The sequence below is a fragment of the Bubalus kerabau genome, chromosome X, assembly GCF_029407905.1.
Source record: "Bubalus kerabau isolate K-KA32 ecotype Philippines breed swamp buffalo chromosome X, PCC_UOA_SB_1v2, whole genome shotgun sequence".
NCBI lineage: Eukaryota > Metazoa > Chordata > Mammalia > Artiodactyla > Bovidae > Bubalus > Bubalus kerabau.
The window spans coordinates 160,934,586-160,959,633 of NC_073647.1; the positions used below are offsets into that span (position 1 = coordinate 160,934,586).

Genomic DNA, 25,048 nt, shown 5'->3' on the forward strand with positions numbered 1-25,048 from the left:
TCCAGGCAAGAACACTGGAGTGGGTTGCCATTTCCTTCTCCAATGCATGAAAGTGAAACGTGAAAGTGAAGTCGCTCAGTTGTGCCCGACTCTTAGCGACCCCATGGACTGCAGCCTACGAGGCTCCTGCGTCCATGGGATTTTCCAGGCAAGAGTTACTGGACTGGGGTGTCATTGCCTTCTCCAATAAGGTAGGTGGGTTCAGGCAAAATATGGAAACAAAAACGCCGTGACATTGCTATTCAGCCGTCTGGAAACACCGAGCTCATAAGGAAAGGGAATATGTCCTGAAGCAGACACACACCATGAATAATTAAGAAAGAATTTCCACCTACTCAGTGTAATTCAGGGAACACAGGCAATGCTAAAAAACTCCCCTAAAAGTATTTCAGTAAGTCCTTCCTGTGATCAACAGGTGAACGATGGAACGCAAACGTTCCCAAAGACGGTAGGATCTGAAGGTAAACGAGAGAGCATGTATTAATAACTGCAGCAGCCGGTGGTGCCTACGACTGTCTGCAGGGCTTGGGGAAACATGAGGTGGTATTTCAGGGAGCAAGCTTCAGCCTGTGTTCTGATGCGCCCCTGAATCAGCTAACGGGAGAGACAAATTATGCTGTCGTTGAGCCTACAAAGGCAATTCTTTGTTAGCTTACGTGGGGTTAGGAGCATAGCCAACATGGCCATCTTTGTCAATGTACTGACGTTGTGCGCCTGCTCAGCTGTGCCCAATGCTTTGTGGCTAGCATTGTAGGCCACCAGGCTCCCTGTCCATTGTCCAGGCAAGAAGACTGGAAGTTTGGGTTGCCAGTTTCTCCTCCAGGAGATCTTCCTGACCCAGGGATCGAACTGCTGTCTCCTGCATCAGCAGGCAGATTTTTTTTACCACTGAGCTACCTGGGAAGACCTTTATGTTGTCGTGTTCAGTTGCTCAGTCGTGTCCGACTCTTTGCGACCCCGTGGACTGCAGCACGCCAGGCTTCCCTGTCCATCACCAGCTCCCAGAGCTTGCTCAAACTCACGTCCATCGAGTCAGTGATGCCATCCAACCATCTCATCTTCTGTCATCCCCTCCTCCTCCTGCCTTAAATCTTTCCCAGCATCAGAGTCTTTTCAAATGAGTCAGTTCTTTGCATCAGGTGGCCAAAGTATTGGAGTTTCACCTTCGGAATCCGTCCTTCCAATGAATACTCAGGGTCAATTGCCTTTGTGATTGACTGGTTTTATCTCCTTGCAGTCCAAGGCACTGGCAAGAGTCTTCTCCAGCACCATGGTTTGAAGGCATCAATTCTTTGGCGCTCAGCCTTTTTTATGGTCCAGCTCTCACATCCGTACATGACTACTGGAAAGACCATAGCTTTGACTAGATGGACCTTTGTTGGCAACATAATGTCTCTGCTTTTTAACACGCTTTCTAGGTTGGTCATAGCTTTGACTAAATACAATAAATAGATAATTAGGATGATCAGGGTAACTAAGAAGCATGAAGCTGCGAGATGGAAATGTTGTTTTCTCTGAACAATCCTTTCCTGACGTGGCTTCACTTCATTTTTCGGGTTCCTTCCTGTCTGAGTCCACACTGTCTCCAGGAACTTCATCCTTATTCTGTGTTGCCCCGGTTGCTATGATTACATGATGATTTCCAATCTTAAGCCCATCTCTGCCCTCATCGCACCTCTACTGTGAGACGGATTCCCTCCTCCAGCATGTGTTCCCCACCACTTGGGATGCTTCCGAGGCTCTGCTTAACCATCTTCTCCGATTAACAATAAATTCAGTGTTTTTCCACCCCCTCTCCCCAGGGTGTTGCATAGGATGGAAATGATCTGGATAACTCCAACCAGTCCTCATTCTCAGCGAGCACAGCTGTGCTTTCACGCACGTACACAACAGCAGCATCACCAAGTGTGGTCAGTGGCATCACACGTGTGAGTCTGCAGGGGGAAATCAGAGTCAACGTGCCCGCGGGTCGGAGGAAGGCTCTGCGGTTAGTGTCTGTGGTTGTCGCCTCCCCAGGAGGATAAGCATCACAGAGGACTGGCTGACCTGGGCAGCGGGCGCTCAGACAGCAGCAGTCGTTTTAAAGGGCAGCTCTCACAGGGAACACAGGTCTCCCCGCTCTTGATGCAGCTATGCCTCTGTATCTGCTGGTCTTCACTGGGTTGCAGAGAAGAAAGCCTGCATCTCGTTAGCTCTGTGCAAACGGCCACCGGTTGAACTTGCCAGGAGAGGTTGTCTGGGCTTTGTGATGGAGACTGACATTGCCCACTGGTCCAGGGGGCGCTTTCCATGGTCCAAGCCAGCGCAGAGCTCTAGAAAGGGGTCGGCCAGAACTTCTCCAGCGATGGGAGAGATGACCGTTACACTTCCCACCTGAGCTGGGCTGTGAGCAGTGCATGTCCAGAGGCGATGGACACTGAGTGACCAAGGAAACCAAGCTCTTCAGAAGGCTCTTTTTTTATGATGTCCTTCACACCATCCCTATTCATTTTCTTTTCAGTCTTTAAACTGTTTTATTTTGCCTTGTTGTTCAGTCGCTAAGTTGTGTCCAACTCTTTGAAACCCCCATGGACTGCAGCATGCCAGGCTTCCCTGTCCTTCACTATCTTCCAGAGTTTGCTCAAACTCACGTCTGCTGAGTTGGTGATGCCATCCAACCACCTCATCCTCAGCTGTCCCCTTCTCCTCCTGCCCTCAATCTTTCCCAGAATCAGGGTCTTTTCCAATGAGTCAGCTCTTCACATCAGGTGGCCAAAGTATTGGAGCATTTGGGGCATAGTCAGTTAACAATGTTGTGATAGATTCAGGTGGACAGCAAAGGGACTCAACAATATATTATATACATGTATCCATTCTCCCCTAAACCCTCCTTTCATCCAGGTTGCCACATAACATTGACCTACTCATTTTTTTAATCTCAGGACTAGATTTTTGTTTTTCCTTTGGCATTGGATTGGACCATATATAAAGCTGAGGATACAAAATGGAATATGATGCTTCTGTTTGCAGACCCCTTTACAATATTTACAGATTCAACTCCTCCTCACCATTCAAATTAAAACCTGGACATGCTGGGACTTTCTTGCTGGTCCAGTGGCTAAGATACCACACTCCCAATGCAGAGGGTCTGGGTTCGATTCCTGGTCAGGGAACTAGATCACACATGCCACAACTAAGAATCTGCATGCCACAACCAAAGACCCTGCATGTTACAACTAAGACGTGGTACAGTCAAATAAATAAATACGTATATAAAAAAAAAAAGTGGATACATTGACTACCACCCCACCAAGCTCCTCTCTTATGTCCAAGTGACCTCCAGCTTGCTGCCTGCAGTTCCTGAAATGTCCGTCTAACTCTGGGGTGACATGCTGACTTCACGGGGAGAGCTCGAACTCTTAGAAGCAATTCAGTTCTGTCTCTAAGATCCTGAACACCAAAGCCACGGGCAGAAGGGCTCTGTGGGGAATGTGAAGTCCAGAGTGAATATTTCAAATAGAAGATGAAAGAGAGACAGTGATGTCAAAACCCACAAGACGGTCCAAATACTTGTCTCCTTTTCCATCACGGACTTTTTTTTCCTCATCCATGACTTTTCTACTCAATATCATGTGGGTATATGAACATTTTAAGCAAACTTGCTTCACACATCTGGGAAAGGGAGAGCAATAATAATAGCAATAGTAATAATAAAAATAATAATAGCAGCAGCATTTATTGAGCACTTGTTGCATAGCCTGCAGTCTGCTGACTCTTTAAGTATGTGACTTCATTTCATCTGATTAATTCAACTCATTCGAGCAGGTGTTAACACATCACATAGGAGGATTTTTTTTTAACGTCTTTACTGAATTTGTTACACTGTTGCTTCTGTCTGACAGATTGGTTTTTTGGCCTCGAGGCCTGTGTGATCCTAGCTCTCTGACCAGGGATTGAACCTCAACCTGGGGCATTGGAAAGCAAAAATCTTAACCACTGAAACCTCCCCCCAGGGGAAGTCCACATACATGCGAATTATTGCTTTTGACTTTTTGACAATTGGGCGTCACGACTTGAAAGCAACAAGTATTCAAATCTGCTCCTCACCCCTCATTTTGATCTCACCTTTCAAATGTAGACACTGGTCCTCCGTGGAATACCATTTAAACACTGCTTTAACTCCATCTCTCAAATCCTAATTTATCTTTTCTTGCTATGCCTAGATATATTTAATTAGCAAATTAAATGTGCTAACCGGAAGAGGCTAAGGGAGAAGGCAGTTTTATACAAAACACCTCCGAGATACCCAACATGCACACCCTATTGTTTTCGGCATCTGTTTAATTTTTTCTTTTTTTTTTTTTTAGTTGGAGGATAATTGGTTCACAGTATTGTTGTATAGGTTTCTGCTACACAACAAAGTGAATGAGCCATATGTAAACATATCACCCCTCCCTTGTTAGTCTCCCCCTGACGCCCCCAGCCCAACTCTCCAGGTCATCACAGAGCGCTGAGTGGAGCTCCCGGCGCCATACAGCTGCTTCCAACCAGCTCCCTGTCTTATGCAGGGTCGTGTACAGATGTCAGGGCTACTCTCTCGATCGTCCCACCCTCTCCTTCCCCCGCCACATCCACAAGTCTGTTTCCTTCACCTCTTGTCTCTGTTCCTGCCCTGGAAATAGGCTCATCAGTATCATTTTCGTAAATTCCACACACGTGTGTGTGTAAGTTAACATACACCATTTGCTCTTCTCTTGCTGACTTCTTTCACTCTGTACGACAGACTCTAGGTCCATCCACAGCCCTACAATGGACTCAAATCCTTTCCTTTTCATGGCTGAGTAATATTCCACTCTCTATACATACCATGACTTCTTTATCCATTAGTCTGTCCATGAACATCGAGGTCGCCTCCATGTCCTGGATACTGCAAAGAATATATCTCTAGAGGGTGTGAGACAAAGTCAAGAATGCAAGGATGGATGAACTCCTAGGATACAGGAGCTGGGGGAAAATCGTTGGAGGCCATTGGTCCAAAGAGCCTTGTCTTATAGATAAGCCGCAGCTAGAGAGGAGACATGTCTACTTTCTCAATTAATTCAACAAACTAGAAACCTTTTCTGGCTACAGAGAACCAGCGTAGCCTAGTGGTGTCTGGGCAGTCTTACACAAGTCACTGAGCCTCTCCAAACTTCACTTCCTCACCTTCAAGGATGATAAAAATCTCTTAGAACACCATTGTGAGGCCGCCACTAAACTATCCATGTGAGACGTTAGATAACCGACTGCTGCTGCTGCTAAGTCGCTTCAGTCGTGTCCGACTCTGCGACCCCATAGACGGCAGCCCACCAGGCTCCCCCGTCCCTGGGATTCTCCAGGCAAGAACACTGGAGTGGGTTGCCCTTTCCTTCTCCAATGTATGACAGTGAAAAGTGAAAGGGAAGTCGCTCAGTCGTGTCCGACTCTTTGCAACCCCATGGACTACAGCCTACCAGGCTCCTCCGTCCATGGGATCTGCCAGGCAAGAGTACTGGCGTGGGCTGCCATTGCAAGTGACTAGCATATACCAATTTTAGATTTTAGCTATTGTGAGTCAATAAACATTTACTATTCTTGTTGTGATAGGTGTTGTGGTTCTGGAGCCAGAAATGTTATTAATCCTGTTTGACTCAATTGGGCAGCTTGATTCCTCGATAATTTATGGTGTTATCTTCTTTAGGGAAATGATTTTGTGGAAGAGTGTGAAAACATACTCATTTTAATTTGAGATGTAAACTCAAGGTAAAATAATATCCATCCTGGGCTCAAGAACATAAAAATTAAGCTTCGGGCTTTGGAAAAAAAATGGTAATATGATTACAGAGTTTATGAAACCCAGAGGTTAACGATTTATAGGATAAATTAATTTGGAGAATGAAAATCAATATTCTACATAGTGAATTTCTAACTACACATTATGGCCAAAAGTCTGGATTAACAGACTTCAACTGTTCCTGTCCCAGGGCTCCCTCCCCATCCTAACTTCTTGACTCTTCACTGTCTGCATGTCTAACCTGAGGCTGCAAAAACTGAATCTTTCTGCAGAAGATTACTATTTTGTCACAAATACTGGAAACTCACACAGGAAGCAAAGATAACTTGAAAACATATATAAATTTTGTCTATAAAACTTATGTTTTAGATATATATATTATGTAATATGTATATGTGCTTGCTTGCATGCATGCTAAGTTGCTTCAGTCGTGTCCCACTCTTTGTGACCCTATCAACTGTAGCCCACCAGGCTCCTCTGTCTATGGGATTCTCCAGGCAGGACTATGGAGTGGGTTGCCATTCCCTTCTTCGTGGGATCTTCCCGACCCAGAGATTGAACCCGTGTCTCTTACACCTTCTGCATTGGCGGGCAGGCTCTTTATCACTAATGCCACCTGGGAAATATATATATATATATATACACACATATACATATATATATATATACACATATATCTATCTCCAGTGGTCATGTATGGATGTGAGAGCTGGACTGTAAAGAAAGCTGAGCATCAAAGAATGGATGCTTTTGAACTGTGGTGCTGGAGAAGACTCTTGAGAGTCCCTCGGACTGCAAGGAGATCCAACCAGTCCATTCTAAACGAGATCAGTCCTGAATATTCATTGGAAGGACTGATGCTGAAGCCGAAACTCCAATCCTTTGGCCACCTGATGGGAAGAGCTGACTCATTTGAAAAGACCCTGATGCTGGGAAAGATTGAAGGCAGGAGGAGAAGGGGACAACTGAGGGTGAGATGGTTGGATGGCATCACCAAGTCAATGGACATGAGTTTGGGTGGACTCTGGGAGTTGGTGATGGACAGGGAGGCCTGGTGTGGGGTTGCAAAGAGTCGGACATGACTAAGCGACTGAACTGAACTGATATGTGCTATATATATATATATATATACACACACACACACATACATATATATGTATATACATAACTGTAAGCAGATACATTTTGCTACCCTATCATTTGATTGTCTGATATCCTAATTTATATGAAGCTTTCCAGATGTGCATACCTCACAGACATATAAAATCAAGAATAGATTAATAGAGAAAAATTGCACTTTGGCAGACAAAGATTCATTTGCAAGAGCAAAGCACTGAAAATGAATGCCATTGATACAGATGGCCAAGAGGCACATGAAAAGATGCTCAACATCACTAATTATTAGAGACTCACAGATCAAAACTCTTAACGACGTATCACCTCACCCTGGTCAGAATGGCCACCCTCAAGAAGTCCACAAATAATACATGCTGGAGACAGTGCGGAGTAGAGAACGCTGCTACACTGCTCGTGGGAGTGTAAATTGGTACAGTCACTATGGAGAACGATATGGTTGTTCCTTAAAGAACTTAAAATACAGCTACTGCTTGACCCAGCAGTCCCACTCCTGGGGGAATATATCCAGAGAAAACCACAATCTGAAAAGATACATACTCCCCAGTGGTCACTTCTGTTTGTTTGTTTAGTGGCTCCGTCGTGTCCGACTCTTTGTGACCCCACGGACTGTAGCCCGCCAGGCTCCTCTGTCCCTGGAATTTTCTAGGCAAGAAGCAGTGTTTACAATAGCTAGGACATGTGTGCTAAGCCACTTCAGTCATGTCCACTCTGTGGGACCCTATGGACTGTAGCCCCCCCAGGGCTCCTCTGTCCATGGGATTCTCCAGGCAACAATACTAGAGTGGGTTGTCACGCCCTCGTCCAGGGGATCTTCCCAACCCAGGGATCAAACCCACGTCTCCTGTGTCTCTTGCATTGGCAGGCAGGTTCTTTACCACTAGCTGGGACATGGAAGCTACCCAAATGTCCATCAACAGCTGAGCGGACAAAGAATAGGTGGTGCCTAGATACACAGCAGGATGTCACTCGGCTATAAAAAAAAAAAAGACGGAAACAATGCCATTTGCAGTGATATGGATGGCCCTAGAGATTCTCACACTAAGTCAGACAGAGAATGACAAACATCATATGATATCACTTATATGTGAGGTCAGGCAGAGAAAGACAAATATCGTATGATATCACTTCTACATGAAATGTACAAAGGGGCCCAAATGAACGTATCTAGGACACAGAAACAGGGTCACTGAAATAGAGAACAGACTTCTGGTTGCCAAGGGGGAGGAGGGTCAGGGGGAGGAATGGACTGGGAGTTTGGGATTGGCAGAGGCAAACTATTTTATATAAGACGGATAAACAAGAAGGCCCCAGTGTACAACATAGGGAATTGTACTCGGTATCCTGTGACAAACCATAATGGGAAAAGACACGAAAAAGAATATATATATATGCAGGTATCACCGCATCAATTTGCTGTAGAGCAGAAATGAACCCAACACTGCAAATCAACCATACTTCAATAAAAAAATAAATCAGGAAACAGACAAATAAAATGTACGGAGAAGGACTTTATGGAAATAGGTTCCCCGATGACCCGGCTTGGCCCATTCTTCTACTGCTTGGGAGGAAAGAAAATGTCTCAGAGAGTCAGTCCCCGGTAAAGAGAGTTTTCTTCCCAAACGCATGATTTGTAGTTCTGTGCGTGCACGCTCAGGCACACACACACACACACGCAGGTGAGTGTGCATTCTACCCTGGAGTCACCACGAGCCACAACACCTCTGTTGGTTGCAACTGCATGTATACGGCCCTGCTCACAGGTTCCCTTTCCTTCAACCCAGTCGAAGGGACTGCCCCCTCCTTGATCAGCGATGCCTGATGCAGCCTCGCTCCTGAGTGCAAGAAGTGTTTTTTTTTTGTTTTTTTTTTTTGCACACAAGCATTCCCGTGTGGGGTGAGGCATCAAAGAGCAGAAGCATCTACTCTACTGGCACCCAGAGGTACTCCCTCTATTCCAAAGTTGACCGCAATGCCCTTTCTGGAACTCTCCTCTCTACCCACCGCCTCCCCCCCCAACCCCCTGCACCCGGCCCCTGCCTTAATTACAAAGCAACACCAAGCAAAACCCAAAGGCCACGTGGTTGAGACGAGGCAAAATGACTTTTCTCAAAGTCAGCGCGGGAAGCTTCCGAGATCGTCAGAGACGCTTATTCCTTGTAGCTTTCTCTCTTCCGAGCGCACGGCTTATTTACTTGCTGAAAATCAGATGCATAAATGCATAAATAAGGCGGTTGTTACCGATGAGATTTGGCAGGCTGGCAACGGGGTGTCGACAGAGGTCGGTGACGGGCAATTCTGCTTTCAAATGATCCAAGTTAAAAGGCGTAAAATGCCATAATGCTGTCATTTTCGCTCTCTTCTGGCTATTGTCTTACTTCCGAGTGGGGGAAAAAAAAATATTATAACAGCAGCGTTCCTTCTCTAACGGTTCTGTGTGAACTGGAAACGGGAATGTGCTGCCCAAATTACAGTCTGTCACGGCCGACTCCAGAAGAGCGTGCAGTTGAATGCCACTGAGCGTTCGTTTTAAAATCGAAGTAACTGATAAAATCGGCAAACGTCTCCTTACAGTCGACGGGTGGGTCTGATGTTAGTGACCTTAACGAATGGAATTTTGTGTAAAGTGCAGCAAGCACTCCACAAACTCCAGAAACTACAGAATTTTATTCCGTTTGAGTTTTCTGCATCACTCATATCTGGGGTACCTGATGGACAAGACCCATTTTGGATGGAGAAGGGGTTTGTTTATGGGAGTAAGCTACTTGAAGACCTCACCTCTCTTTTCTTCTACTGCTTGGGAGCAGATAAAGTGACTTACACAGTCCTCTGTAAAGAGACTTTGCTCCCAAATGCTTCCATGCTAACTGAAGAGTATAAAGTGAGGGGCTTCTCTGGCGGTCCAGTGGTCAAGACTGTCTGCACTTCCAATGCCAGGGGTACGGGTTCCAAGTCTGGTTGGAGAACTAAGATCCCACATGCCGTGAGGTGTGATCAGAAATGGTTGTTGTTCAGTCGCTCAGTCGTGTTCGACTCTTTTCGACCCCGTGGACTGCATCACGCCAGGCTTCCCTGTCCTTGTCTATCTGAACGGGCACAAATAGGCGTGTGGGTATGTGTGTCTGGGTGTGCATGCACAACTGAGTCACTTTGCTTTATAGCAGAAATTAACACAACATTATAAATCAGCTATGTGGTGGTTTAGTGGCTAAGTTGTGTCCGACTCTTGCGACTTCACAGGCCGTATGTAGCCTGCCAGGTTCCTCTGTCCATGGGATTCTCTGGGCAAGTACACTGGAGTGGGCTGCCATTTCCTCCCACTTCAATAAAATTAAAATAAATAAAGGTATCCTCCGGTAACAATATCCCATTTATTATTTTTCAGAAGCCTTGCATTTCGAAATCTCACAATAAGCTCTCCCAAATGTCCTAATGGCACATAATTTCTTAAGTTTCTTTGGCACACGTCCTGAAGCTTAGTCTCTGTGTTTGGAAACGGGGCAGGGGATCTTTCTTTAATCCCGTCTTTTTATTCGATATATTTGACAGCCGTGGAAAGAAAATTGGACGTAGGTGGGTCTGTATTAGTCATTTTGTTACAGGGCACAGGTTGTCATCGCTTCCTAAATGTTTTCTTAAAGTTCTGAAACCTCATTATGTTATCTCGCAGTTCGGGTAAACAGTGGTCTGTAATGGAAAACAGGTCCATCTCTCTCCTGTCTAGATCTTCTTGAATAAAAAGCCTGCTCATTAGGGCAGAGGTTTCTGTAATGCTAGACCCTGTCAAAAGTGCCCACGAGGATGCTTTCTGCAGCCTCCGTTTCCTGATTATCTGGGTAACCAGAGATTTCGGCGATTGCACTAGAGGTCATATTCTATCTGTCATAGAGCTAATCTGCCATCCCGAGCATATATCCAAGATTGGATACTCTGGAATCAACTGGTGCATTTTCTTTAAAAAAAAAAAAAATTCAGTTTCCACTTTGGGTATTTAGAATCCCAGGGAACTTATTGAATTAAAAGCAAATTTTTACAAACTCAGGCTTTTAAAAGCTGTGTTACTAAGGATACCCTGGAAGAGAAACATCTCAAAAGGACAGGTGTAAACACTACCTCTCTGTCTTCCCCGCAGAGCACTTAAAAGTCTTTCGAAAATTCCAAAAGGGAATTTTTCAATAAAGGAAACCACCAGTGAGAAAATGAGGTTCAATTTGTTGCTTGAGTTGAGTTTTAATGACCGTGTCGTTGATGGCTCGAGAGTCAGAAAGATACAGTGTTTGCTGAATATTTAAAATACATTTTGTAAGCTAATCTTAGAGGTACGATTAGCAGAGGAGAACTCGTGAAAAATTCAGCCACTGTAGTTCCTTACTACAGGAGGATGGGGTTTGTGAAATGCTCTGACCCCACTTGATAAATAATAGATTTTTTTTTTGTTTGTTTAATTTTAAAAAAAAAATGAAAGAAAACTGACCTCTTTAGAAATCAACCTGTGCGTGCACGCTAAGTCACTTCAGTCGTGTCCAACTCTTTGCGACCCCATGGACTGTAGCCCGCCGGGCTCCTCTGTCCATGGGATTCTCCAGGCAAGGGTACTGGAGTGGGTTGCCATGCCCTTCTCCAGGGTATCTTCCCAACCCAGGGATCCAGTCTGCGTCTCCTGAATTGTCAGGCGGGTTCTTTACCACTAGCGCCACCTGGGAAGCCCTAGGAATCAACACAGTAACTTTCAAAAAAAAGATGCCTTCTTTCAGTATAAACTATCATGCACAAAGTAAGTTATAAAGATGTATATCGTACATCATGGAGAATGTATGAAATAGTTTATAATAACTATAAGTGGAGTATAACCTTTCAAAGCTGTGAATGATGATTACCTGGTACACTTGTAACTGATACTGTATTTCAACTACATTTCAATACAAAATTAAATTAAAAATTAAAAAAAAATACAGTAACCCTCTTTCACCCATCCCGGCTACATTTTATCCACTTGTTCCTCCCTCAAAGCTTTGCTGCTGGGGAATTAACTGGGGTTGAAAATCAGACTTGGTTGAAAATCAGACCACAACTGTCCAAAGGCTTCCTCGGAAACTGCATGTCCTGCTGAAACGCTAGGGCAGGCCATTGGCCACATATGGGGACTCATCCCTTTATAAAAGCTCTCCAGACTCATCTGAACCTCCTTCCAGACATTCATTCATTCCTCCTTCCTCTGGGTTATTTCAAAATCACTTGGAAGAATCCTAACTCCCTTGCTGCTGTTTCTCAGTGGCTCAGTCATGTCCAGCTCTTTGCAACCCCATGGACTGCAGCACACCAGGCCTCCCTGTCCATCACCAACTCCCGGAGCTTGCTCAGATTCACGTCCATCGAGTCGGTGATGCCATCCAACCATCTCATCCTCTGTCATCCCCTTCTCTTCCCGCCTTCAATCTTTCCCAGCATCAGGGTCTTTTCAAGGGAATCAGCTCTTCACATCAGGTGGCCAAAGTTATTGGAGTTTCAGCTTCAGCATCAGTTCTTCCAATGAATAGTCAGGACTGATTTCCTTTAGGATGGACTGGTTGGATCTCCTTGAAGTCCAAGGGACCCTCAAGAGTCTTCACCACATTTCGAAAGCATCGATTCTTCCATGCTCAGCCTTCTTTATGGTCCAAGTCTCACATCTGTACATGACTATTGGAAAAACCACAGCTTAAGACTGTACAGACCTTAACTCCCTTAAAAACCCCTACATTCCCTTAAGCCAAGGTCTTATCATATATTTGGCACTCAGTGGCATGTTATTAAAGGTGATGACCCTTTCCCTATGACTTGCTGTGGACTGCACACTATTCTGATGGAAAGGGAACACTGCCCTGACCGTTGACATCACAAAGGGAGGGGACATATGTGAAGGCAAGACCAGGTGCAGGGCACGCCCTTTGCAGGCAGTGAGTGTTATCAGTAGAACACTGCCCACCTCTCAAACTGCACGGTGGTGCTAGAGTTTCAGGATTTCGGCCACCCCTGTGGACTTTAACTGCCAGCCGTCTCACGTGTGGGCTTCGCCGGGGGCTTAGTGGTACAGGATCCACCTGCTGTAAGAGATGTGGGTTCCATCTCTGGGTCAGGAAGATCCACTGGAGGAGGGCATGGCAGTGCACTTCAGGATTCTTGCCTGGAGAATCCCATGGACAGAGGAGTCTGGCGGGCTACAGTCCAGAGGGTCACAAAGAGTCCGACAAAGACTTAGCGACTAAACAGCAACACCAACCCGTTGCGTAGAGCTACACCATATCTCTGCGGTCCGTCCTTTCTCGGTCATAATAAGAATACAAGCAACAGTGACCACACAGCTGAGAATCAAGCCGTCCAAGCTCCACAACGTGGGGTGAGATTGGCCATGGCGGACAGTTAAATAAGAAAGGATCTTTTATGAATATGCTTTTACAGGTATGGAGAAACCCACAGTGGGGAAAGTTATGCTCCGTATAGTTATGTTGTCTTCAAACATTTAGAAAGAAAACGCCCTAGACTTTAGAGCATTTTAGAGTCTAAAAGACAGAGCTACGGCCTGTGTGCCCGACGGATTCTAGCTCAGTCTCCCAGGCTGCTTGAGGTATTTCTTTTGAGCTGATACCTCCGTGTAAGTTTATTACACTTTTACCCAGAGTCCCCTTCTTGGTGACACAGAAAGGGTCTTCCTGGAAAGAAGCCATATTCTTCAAAATGCCCAGAGGTATTGCGTTTGTAAAACAACAGAAACATCCTAAGCCATGAATGTAATGGCTTAAGGGGAGAATTTTATTTTGGGCAAAAAAAAAAAAAAAGGAAAAACACAACCACCTATTAATATGATACCGGGGTCTACTGAGATCACAAACATTCCAAAAAAATGTTCTGTTTTACTCACAAGGGGTGAGTAGCAGAAACACATTGGAAGTTAGATTTGTTTTTAATGAGTGAGGGTAGGAAGCTGTGCTGATCTAATTAAATAAAATGTAATCAATACATGTTGATGAAACTGGCAAAAGCCTGCTTGCCAGCCAAGACACGTCAGAGAGCTGGATACAAAACTGGTTACATTAATATACAACCGTCATTAAAGGGATAAAATGTTCTACTGATTCACACTATGGAGGACTATTCTACTGATTTACACTACTAAGGTGTGGAAAATGTAAGCTAATTTACACGCAACATTTTAAGAAGCAGAAATGAAAGACGGCGGGCTTGTACGAGCTGTATGCCAAAGCCCTGAGTATAATGAATCCTTCTTACCGATCTCATTAGGCAGAATGTTCTGGCCGCCTTTGTTTTTCCTAGTACGTGTTCATCATTTGACTGACTTGCGTGGCATTACAGAGAAGGTTAGAAGGAAACTCAGAAGTTGCTTCACCTGAACTCATCAGTCACAGAGATTTAAGACATCTGTCAAGTTCACGCAGATAGTTAGGGAAACAGCTAGCAGCTAGAATAGGGCCGAAGTCACCTTGTCCAAAAGATGATGCTCCTCCCAAGGTTTAAATGAAATGAAACAAAAGTTATTCTTATCATCACCACGGTCGGTGACCCTCGTCAGGTTCGATGTGCTCTTAACACAAACCAACAAAGAAAACTCTGGCCACGTTCAAGATCTCCTAAACACCTCGCTGAGAAAAACGCTGAATTCACGGAACCGCAAGGGAAGGAAGTACGAGAGAAGGGGCAAAAGGGAAAAAAAAAAAAGAAACATGACAAAAATCTTGAGCAACCTGTTGACGGTGCCATTGACTCACTTTTGTCCAATTTTGTGCAGAAGGAGCCAACGACCTTAGCACCAGAGACATCGCTGGAGCACACAGGAAGTGAATGGGAAGTTCAGATTTTTCGATCCCTCTGTTTTACCCACACACTCTGGCTTCCCCTGCACTCTGCAGAAAAAAATCCTGAGGCTGAGAAGCTGTGTAAGAGAAAGCGCCGGTGTGCACACTCATTTGTGTCCCTGGTTGTCTCCAACTCTGCAACCCTTCGGACTGCAGCCCGCCAAGCTCCTCTGCCCGTGGGATTTCCCAGGCAAGAATACTGGGTGGGTTGCCATTTCCCCCTCCAGGAGATCTTCCCACTCCAGGGGGATCAAACACATGTCTCCCATGTCTCCCTGCATTGCAGGCAGATTCTTCACCTGCTGAGCCATCAGGAAAGTCCCAAGAGAAAGAGCAGTCACCACGATTTCACTACGATGTGCAACGCACAGGTTACAAAGTAACACCTCAGGGACTTCCCTGGTGGTCCAGTGGTAAAGAATCTGCCTTCCAATGCAGGGGACGCGCAGGTCTCAATCCCGGCTTGGGGAATTAAGATCCCACATGCCGAGGAGCAACAGAGGCTGCTCACCGCAACTATTGAGTCCCCACATCCACAACTAGAAAATCCACGCATTACAACAACAAAAAATTCCAGATGACACACATAAAAAAATCCCAGATGATAGAACTGAGATTTCAATTGTCACAATGAGACCCGATGCAGCCAAGTGAAATACACCTTAAAAATATCTTCTAGAAAGGAAAAAGTTCACTAAGAAGTCTTTCGGGTTCCTCCGAAAAACATGCCACGTCTCTCAGGAAATAGGGTAACCCACTTAGGGAGGAGGGACGCAGAGAGCAAGGGAACCCCCGCCATCCTCGCAGATGCAGCAAGAAGAACAGAAGCTGGAGGAGAAGGAGACAGTGGGCGTTAACAGGATCCACAGAGGAAGAAGACCTCAAGGTTACTGCAGCGAGACTGTCCACAGCTGTAACTGCCTCACGAGTCTTCTGTCTCCCAAACCTGCCCTGTACCCAACTGTGCTAGATACAAGCGGCTGCTCAGATTCAGCTGCTAAAAGAGTCAGCGGTGGGAATCCCCTGGCGGTCCTGGGATTAAGAATCTGCCTTCCCGTGCAGGGCACTCAGGTTCAATCCCTGGCCGGGGAATTAAGATGCCACGTGCCACGGGGCAACGAAGCAGGCATGCAGCAGCTGCTGACCCCAAGCTCTACACTTCTTGCTCTGAAAGGTTACTGAAGGCATTCTAATGAGAAGCCCGAGACCCTCAGTTAGGGAGTAGTCCTCACTCGCCCCAACTAGAGAAAGCCCACGCACAGCAATGAGAACCCACAGCAGCCAAAAATTAAAAAAAAATACATAAAGAGAGCATAACGGGAGGAAAGAATAAAGGCTTGACTCTTTTTCCTTCATTCATCTCTTTGATCAGCAGCCCACAGAACCAGACTCCCATCAGTAACCTCAACCGCACCTTCGGTTACGATGCTTCTTATATGCTGCTTACCTGTCGTTTGATCCCTGAGTTGGGAAGATCCCCTGTAGGAGGAAATGGCAACCGACTCCAGTATTCTTGCCTGGGGAATCCCGTGGGCAGAGGAGCCTGGCGGGCTACAGTCCACGGGGTCACAAAGAGTCAGACACGACTGAGCAACTAACACTTTCACTTTTACCTGCCACGCTCAGCGTTTGTCTGGTGACTTTTCCTTGGAACACAAACAAAAACAAACAAAAAAAACTGCACGTGCTGCCTCTGATGGTGTCAGACACACAGGCAGAAACTCAAAAGAAATAAGCTAGGAGGCAGGAAAAGTCACAGCCACTTCTGAAGTTCAGACTGAAGACTGTTGTTGCTTAGTCGCTAAGTCATGCCTGACTCTTTGCGACTTCACGGACTGTAGCCCGCCAGGCTCCTCTGTCCGTCCGATTCTCTAGGCAAGAACTCTGGAGAGGGTTGCCATTCCCTTCTCCAGGGGATCTTCCCCACCCAGCGATCAAACCTGCGCCTCTTGGATTGGCAGGCAGATTCTTAACCACAGAGCCACCTGGGAAGCCCACAGACCAAAGATGCAGGGATACATACCAACACTCCAATCCATCTCCTCAGCGGCATCCCCGTAGGAGCCGTGTTGACTTTTGCCGGCAAAATCCTTCGAAGAGAAGAGAGCTGTGTGCACGTGCAGGAAAGACAGGACAAGCAGGAAAGGGGTCTCGGCATTTCTTAAAAAAAAAGAAAAAGCCAAGGGCAAAATAAGCATGTTGGATGCCGTTATTGCTGTTTAATTCTGAGAGTGAAAACACTTATTCCCTTGGTTTAAAAAAAAAAAATAAAGAAGAGAAATATCCATCTTGCAAAAATATCAAACTGTGAGGATTTCCCCAATTGGTTAAACAAAAAAGAAGGGGAATATCCAGCTTGCATAAATAAAATCAAACTGTGAGGATTTCCCCCCTTGGTTAAAAACAGAAGAAAAAGATATTTATCTAGCTTGCAAAAATAAAATCAAACCATGAAGATTTCCCCCCTGGGAATAGAGATGTCATCAGCGGAGCCCTGGGAATGTAGGCTGGACAGATTGGTCATTCTGCCCTGCTCACATCCTTGGGTGTGACAGACGGCTTGCTCTTTTGGAGGAAAGAAGATCCCCTGGACAAGGGAAACAGCAACCCGCTCCAGTATTCTTGCCTGGAGAATCCCATGGACAGTGAAACCTGGTGGGCTACAGTCCATTGGGTTGCAAGAGTCGGACACCACCGAGCAACTAAATCACCCACTTCAGTATTCTGGCCTGGAGAATTCCAAGGACTGTAGAGTCCATGGGGCTACAAAGAGTCGGACATGACTGACCAACTTGCATTTTCTCTTAGGAACCTACGCTCAGCTGTCCTTCCAGAGAGATGGCAGGAAAAGACCCTCACAGTCCCATCTCTCTTCCTCTCTATGACCTTGAAAACTAAAGGAACAATTAAGCAAGCTGGCAGGAGGGAGATCTCCCCATAACAGCTTCACTCCATTTTTTTTTTTTTTTTTTTTGTAGCTAAAGCACTTCAGTAAACAACTCTTTTGAAAATTTACTGCAGTCCAGCCTTGCAGGCTGTGTGAAGAGAGAGAACTTTTCCGCTGCTACACGCCTTCTATTTGTTACAAATACAGAAGGCGGCTCTCTGCACCTTGCCAGCAACCCCTGATCATGCCAATCTCAGAATCACAAAGATTTACATCCTGTCCTCCCCTGGGAGTGAAATCCAGGCAGGAAGACAGCTACAGTGTAATTCTTCTCCTGCCTGTCAAGAAGGTCTTGCATAGTATATTCCTCTTCTGATAAAGAAAGAGTCAATCGTGTCCGGGTCTTTGCAACCTCATGGACTATAGCCCGCCAGACTCCTCTGTCCATGGGATTCTCCAGGCAAGAATGATGGAGCAGGTTGCCATTTCCTCCTCCAGGGGATCTTCCCAACCCAGGGATCAAACTCACGTCTCCTGTGTCTCCTGCGCTGCAGGCAGATTCCTTACCCGCTGAGTCATCCAGTTGAAATTTGTTGACATAGTCACTAAGTCATGTCAGACTCTTTCAACCCCAAGGACTATAACCCACCAGGCTCCTCTGTCCATGGGATGCTCCAGGCAAGAATACTGGAGTGGGTTGCCATTCCCTTCTCCAGGGGACCTTCCTGACACCGGGATTGAACCTGGGTCTCCCGCATTGCAGGCAGTTTCTTTACTGTCTGAGCCATCAGGCAGAGCCTCTTCTTCTGAGAATCTGAGCTTTCCCTGAGCTTTCCCTGAGCATTCCCATTTGCGTCAGCATCGGAAATAATTGGAATGCAAATACAGATGTCTATGGATGGCTTCCAAAAGCCCTTGGAAGCTGGCAATCGGACTAAGGTATAAACCAAGAGATGGTAAAGGACAGGGAAGCCTGGCGTGCTGCAGTCCATGGGGTCGCAAAGAGTCGGACACAACTGAGCGACCGAACCACGACCATAAACCAGACAGCGTTAACAACAGCCAGCCAGCTGGAGTTCAGGTGACCAACACTCTGCATTCGCAGATGGACACATCCGGTTGTTCATTTCATCCGCCGAAGCCTCTCGCAAGTACTCTGCCCACATGGCACCAGGCACTCAGAATATAAACCCAGGATGGACCATGCCCTGCCATCCAGCCACCCAGAGTTCAGGGGAGACCATTCAGAGTTGGCTGGTCTGAGCTGCTTAAAGTGCTGTGACCGAATGTATCAGAGGATGGATACAGACGAGGAGCGAGAGCGGCAGCCAGAACCCTCTCCTGGAGAGAGCGTGCAAAGTTCCTGCCGTGCATCAGTGTGTGTGACTGCTTTCCACAACTGTGTCAGAGTCTAAGCCACTATCCCTCCAGCCACACTATTCAGACACCGAAGTGGACGACGGTAGAGACATAACCCGAGCTCTTAAAAGCATGACTTCTATGGCACATTGCCCCAGGCTCTTCATTCTGAACACACTTCAGAATACACTTTTAATTTTGTAACAGATTTTTTTGATGTGGATAACTTTTAAAGTCTTTATTGACTTTGCTACAAAATTGCTTTTGTTTTATGTTGTGTTTCTTTTTTTTTTGGTCACGAGGCATGTGGGATCTGACCTCCCTGACCAGGGATCACACCCCACACCCCTTGGCTTGGAAGGCAAAGTCTTAACACTGGACCACTGGAAAAGTTGAGTTTTTAAAACCAAAAAATTATATAGATTTTTACACTGACTGAAAGATATCACTACTGGGGCTTCCCAGTGGCACAGCGGTAAAGAATCCGCCTGCAATGCTGGAGACCTGGGTTTGATCCCTGGGTCAGGAAGATGCCCTGGAGGAGGGCATGGCAACCCACTCCAGTGTTCTTTCCTGGAGAATCCCACGGACAGAGGAGCATGGTGGGCTGCAGTCCAGGGGGTCACAGAGTCAGACACAACTGAGCTTTCTGGGAGACCCTAAAAGGACACTTTTATGAAACACAAGACATATCTAGAAATGAGCTTCAGTGAAAATTCTTAGTAAACATTTTACTTCTAGTTATACACTTTAAAGATATATATATAATCAATGAAAATGGTTAGTATGTATTTTACTTCTGATTATATATATATATACATCTTTAAAGTATACAGCAAGAAGTAAAATATATACTAACCGTTTTCACTGAAGCTCATTTTTGGATATGTCTTGTGTTTCATAAAACATATATACAAAGAGACAGATATATAGATATTTCTATATATATAGATAGATAGATCTGAGATATTTATATGTCTGAGATTTCTGTCTCTGACAGATGATTTATGTCTCTCCATATATAGATACCTGTGCTGTGCTAAGTTGCTTCAGTTCTGTCCGACTCTTTGCAACCCCATGAACTGTAGCCCACCAGGCTCCTCTGTCCATGGGATTCTCCAGGCAAGAATACTGGAGTGGGTTGCCATGCCCTCCTCCAGGGGATCTTCCCAACCCAGGGATTGAACCTGCAAACTCATGTCTTCTGCACTGGCAGGCAGGTTCTTTCCCACTAGAGCCCCCTGGGAAGCCCTAAGGACTGTACTGTAGACGTGAGCTTATCTAAGAATTCCCAGGTGTGTTCCCCTTTGGAGGACTGGAACCTGCCCTCATACATTTGGAGCAGGGGTGTTGAGCGCCCTAACCTTCTTCCAAATAATCCACACTCAGACCTGGTTGGAAAGTCTGCAGTCTGTGCAGAAGCAGAGAAGGCATCAAGCTTGTTACAGTCTACTTGGGAGAGCCCTCAGAGAGTTAGAGGTGGGCTTTCATCCACTATGTACCGTGTGCCTGTCGGGCTTTGGAGATCGCTCTCAACTTCTGAGCCCCAGATTCCTCCACAAGACGACACCTCAACCCTCATCTTCCAGGGTCCTTTTGTATCATGTAAGAGGTGAGGGTGGGGGAACTCCCCTGGTGGTCCAGTGACTAACACTCTGCATTCCCAATGCAGCGGGCCTGGGTTTGATCCCTGGCAGAGAACTATATCCTACACGCTGCAACTAAGAGTTTGCATGACTCAACTAAAGATCCAAATGCCCCAACTAAAGATTGAAGATGCTACATGCCTCAACTAAGACCTGGTTCAGCCAAAAGAAAAAAAGAGGTAATGGGTACAAAATGTGCCCAAGAATATGTCTATATGCACAGTAAGTGATGTATAACTAACCAGTATCTGTTAAAACCTCAACATGCCCCTAGGTGCGCACCCAACCTGGATCTATTTCATAAAGCACAGGACAGAGTCATGACCAGGGAGAGGACCGAAGGACCCTTCTTCAGGGCACAAAAGGAGAGTTAAGGATCTCTAAGAAAATCTACAAGTCATTCCTGCCTATCAGAGCAGCGAGGATTGCTTGTTAATTATAGTGTGTTTTGGGCTTCCCTGGTGGCTCAGTGGTAGAGAATCCACTTGCTGATGCAGGAGACATAAGAGTTAGGAGGTTTGACTGAGTTTGATCCCTGGGTCAGGAAGACCCCCTGGAGAAGGAAACGGCTAACCCACTTCAGTACTCCTCCGTACTTCTGCTACTGACTAGGCCTGAATCTACGTCCCATGAAGGTGGTGTTGTTCAGTTGCAAAGTCATATCCTATCCTTTGCAACCCCAGGGACTGCAGCCCACCACACTCCTCTGCCCATAGGATTCTCCAGGCAAGAATACTGGAGTGGGTTCCCATTTCCTTCTCCAGGGGATCTTCCCCACCCAGGGATTGAACCCATGTCTCCTACATAGGCAGGCAGATTCTTTACCACTGAGCCAACAAAGAAGCCCCATAACGGTGTTAAGAGCTGCCTACATTTGTCAGGATATTCTGGTCAAAGAGATAACACATTTATGTGCCTTCAGACCCTTGAAAAAACTTTTTATAAATGTGGCAGTGTCCATACTCATTATGGTTCTCTGGTGCCATATTAAGGCAATTCTGTCAAGATCCTTAAGTACAGCAATTCAGCAACTCAGATATCTTCTCTAATAGAGAGAACTATGTTACTCAAAAAATGGTTTTACCTAGATGGTTCTTTTTTAATGCAATAATAACTTTTATTGGGATATATCTTTACTAGACTTATGGTCATCATTTCGTAATGTATTTAAATGGCAAATCACCATGTTGTATACCTGAAATTTAGTGTAATATTGTACATCAGCTATATTTCAAAATTAACTTTAAAAGTTTTTAATGAGTACAGCTCAGAGAGAAAAAATAAATTAAAAAAACACATGAGAAAGCAGCTAATCTAGATGCTTTTTAAATCTTCCAGTCTTCAGATAACACACATGGGAAGCTCCTTATGAAGGGCACTGTGGTACACACGTGGTAGTATTTTCACTAATATTGACCACTTATGTATTACTCCAACACGGGCAATAGGTATTTACTGGGCTGCCCAAAAGGTTCATTTGGGTTTTTTCCTTAAGACATCACTTTACAGTCCATGGGATTCTCCCAGCCAGAATACTGGAGTGGGTAGCCTTTCCATCCCTCCAGGGGATCTTCCCAACCCAGGGATTGAACCCAGGTCTCCCATGTTGCAGGCAGATTCTTTACCAGCTGAGCCATGAAGGAAGCCCAGGAATACTGGAGTGGGTAGCCTATCCCTTCTCCAGGGGATCTTCCTGACCCAGGAATCGAACGGGGGTCTCCTGCATTGCAGGTGGATTCTTTACCAACTGAGCTATCAGGGAAGCCTAAGATGTCACAGAAAACTCCAAATGAACTTTTTGGCCAACCTGATGCATTGGAATCACCCCTTTGAAGACAAAACCCTTTAAAAATAACTCAGTAACCACAACCATCAACTCTAGTATTGCTGCTGCTGCTGCTGCTAAGTCGCTTCAGTCGTGTCCGACTCTGTGCGACCCCATAGACGGCAGCCCACCAGGCTCCCCCGTCCCTGGGATTCTCCAGGCAAGAATATCCTAAACATCTAGTTCTGAAAGAAAATTGCAAAAACCTCAGTAAAATCAAGATAAACTGGTTGGACAGCTAAGTATTAGAGAAATGCAAATTCAATCTGCAATGAGGTACTAGCTGACGCCAGTCAGAACAGCCAGCATCAGAAAGTCTACAAATAGGGACTTCCCTGGTGGTCTAGTGGTTAAGACTCCGTGATTCCAATGCAGGAGGTGTGGGTTGAATCCCCGGTCGGGAAAGTTACATCCCACATGCCATGCAGCATGGCAAAAAAATTAGACAAACAAAAAGTCTACAAATAATAAATGCAGGAGAGGGTGTGGAGAAAGGCAACCCTCCTACACTGTTGGTGGGAATGTGAATTTGTGCAGCCACTATGGAGAACAATATGGAAATGCCTTAAAAAAAATTAAAAATAAAACTATCACATGATCCAGAAATCCCACTCCTGGGCATGGTTTTCTGGACAAACCCATCATTAGAAAAGATATATACACCTTAATATTTATAGCAGTGCTATCTAGAAAAGCAAAGATATGGAAATGAGGTAAAAGTCCACCAACAGAGGAATTGGTAAAGAATATGGATTATTACTCAGCCATACAAAAGACTGAAATAATGCCATTGGTAGCAACATGGATGGAGCTAGAGATGATCATACTTAGTGAAGTTCAGTCAGACAGAGAAAGACAAATACCATATGATATCACTTGTGAAATCTCAAAAAAAAACAGTGCAAGCGAACTTATTTGCAGAACAGAAATAGCCTGATGGACATAGAAAACAAATGTGTGGTTGGTTACCAAAGGGGAAAGTGGAGGGGGAAAAAATTAGGAGTTTGGGATTAACAGATACACACACTACTATATATGAAATAGATAATCAACAAGGACCCACTGCCCACAGCACAGGTAATTATATCCAATTAGAATAAACCTAGATGAGATGGCTGGATGGCATCACTGACTCGATAGACATGAGTCTGAGTGAACTCCGGGAGTTGGTGATGGACAGGGAGGCCTGGCGTGCTGCGATTCATGGGGTCGCAAAGAGTCGGACATGACTGAGCGACTGAACTGACTGACTGGTTGATAAGGGAAAAGAATCTGGAAAGTATTATCTATCTATATGTTACAGACAAAACTGAATCACTTTGCCGTATCCCTGAAAGTAACACAACATTGTGAATCAACGCTACTTCAATTTAAAAATAAATAAAAATTTAAAAGTTTAAAAAGATAAACTGTCTGAGGTTGAATACCCTCAGGCTAATCAAATGTTTTTTGATTCCCCTCTCAAGATCATACCCTGAGGAATCCATTAGAATTCCTTCTAATCGGATGAATATTCACATATCATAGAGTTTCAATCATCTGGGTCAAAATACCACCTGCTGCAACAGACTGACTTGCCCTGGAAGTTGAGCGGCATTCCTGAACCCTGTCATTTTATAAGGAGCAGGGTATCATTCATCTCCTCCCGGCAGGTTTCTGAGAGATTCTGGGGAGTGGAGACGGACATAAGAAGGTTTCGCTGTTTCAGCAAGGTTTTCAAGCACAAGTCTGCTGTATTTTGGCTGAAATGTGTAGGTCTGACATCCACGGAATACCACTCTACTTCAGAATGGCCTTTCTCTTATTTATAAAACAGTGTAAGGTTAACCCAGGAGGTTAACCTCAATAGTGTAAGGTTATACTTAGACTACTACTACTTACTTAAAACTATAAGGTTATACTTAGTGTAACGTTACACTTATTAAGTGTAACTTAATAGTGTGAGGTTCAGTCCTTCCTAGGAGGTAATAAGAGCTTCGTCCGCCATGCAGACTGGCACTCTTTGCTGAGTCACGATGTCAAGTTAGTGTCACGACCAGATCATTTTTTGAGAAAATGAAAACGGAATCAGGTAGAAAGCATCAGAAGCAATCCCTCTGAGAAGAAGTAATGCCTTTCGGGAAAGGTTTGTTTCAGCTAAACATCTGCGTGTGACCTCTTACTGTATGATGGTGTAAAGCGCACATCTTCCGAAGTTCAAAAGCTTTTGCTGCCTTCTAGAAAAACGTAGCAAGAGGGTCGCAAAGAGTCCGACGTGTGTGTTAGTTACTCAGTCGTGTCCAACTCTTTGAGACTCTGTGGACTGTAGCCTGCCAGGATCCTCTGTCCATGGGATTCTCCAGGCAGGAATACTGGAGTGGGTGGCCATGCCCTCCTCCAGGGGAATCTTCCCCCAAAGAGTTGGACACCACTGAGCAACTAACATTTCCACTTTCTTTTTCAAGCAGCTTAACAAGAGGAGAAACCCGCAGAGGGCCTTCCCTGGAGGTCCAGTGGATAATAACTAGCCTGAAGTTACTTAGCACACACACACCGGAGCACTGTGAACACATCCCA

The 25,048-nt window shown here is 45.4% G+C and overlaps 1 protein-coding gene across 1 annotated transcript in view; it reads right to left on the minus strand.

Moving 5' to 3' along the window:
- STS (steroid sulfatase) overlaps positions 1–25,048 on the minus strand; it is an 85,802-nt gene that overhangs the window by 49,888 nt on the left and 10,866 nt on the right. Inside the window, exon 5 of the mRNA XM_055564717.1 lies at positions 16,799–16,935. Within this exon, the coding sequence (XP_055420692.1) occupies positions 16,799–16,935 (137 nt within the window). The remainder of the gene's footprint in view (positions 1–16,798; positions 16,936–25,048) is intronic.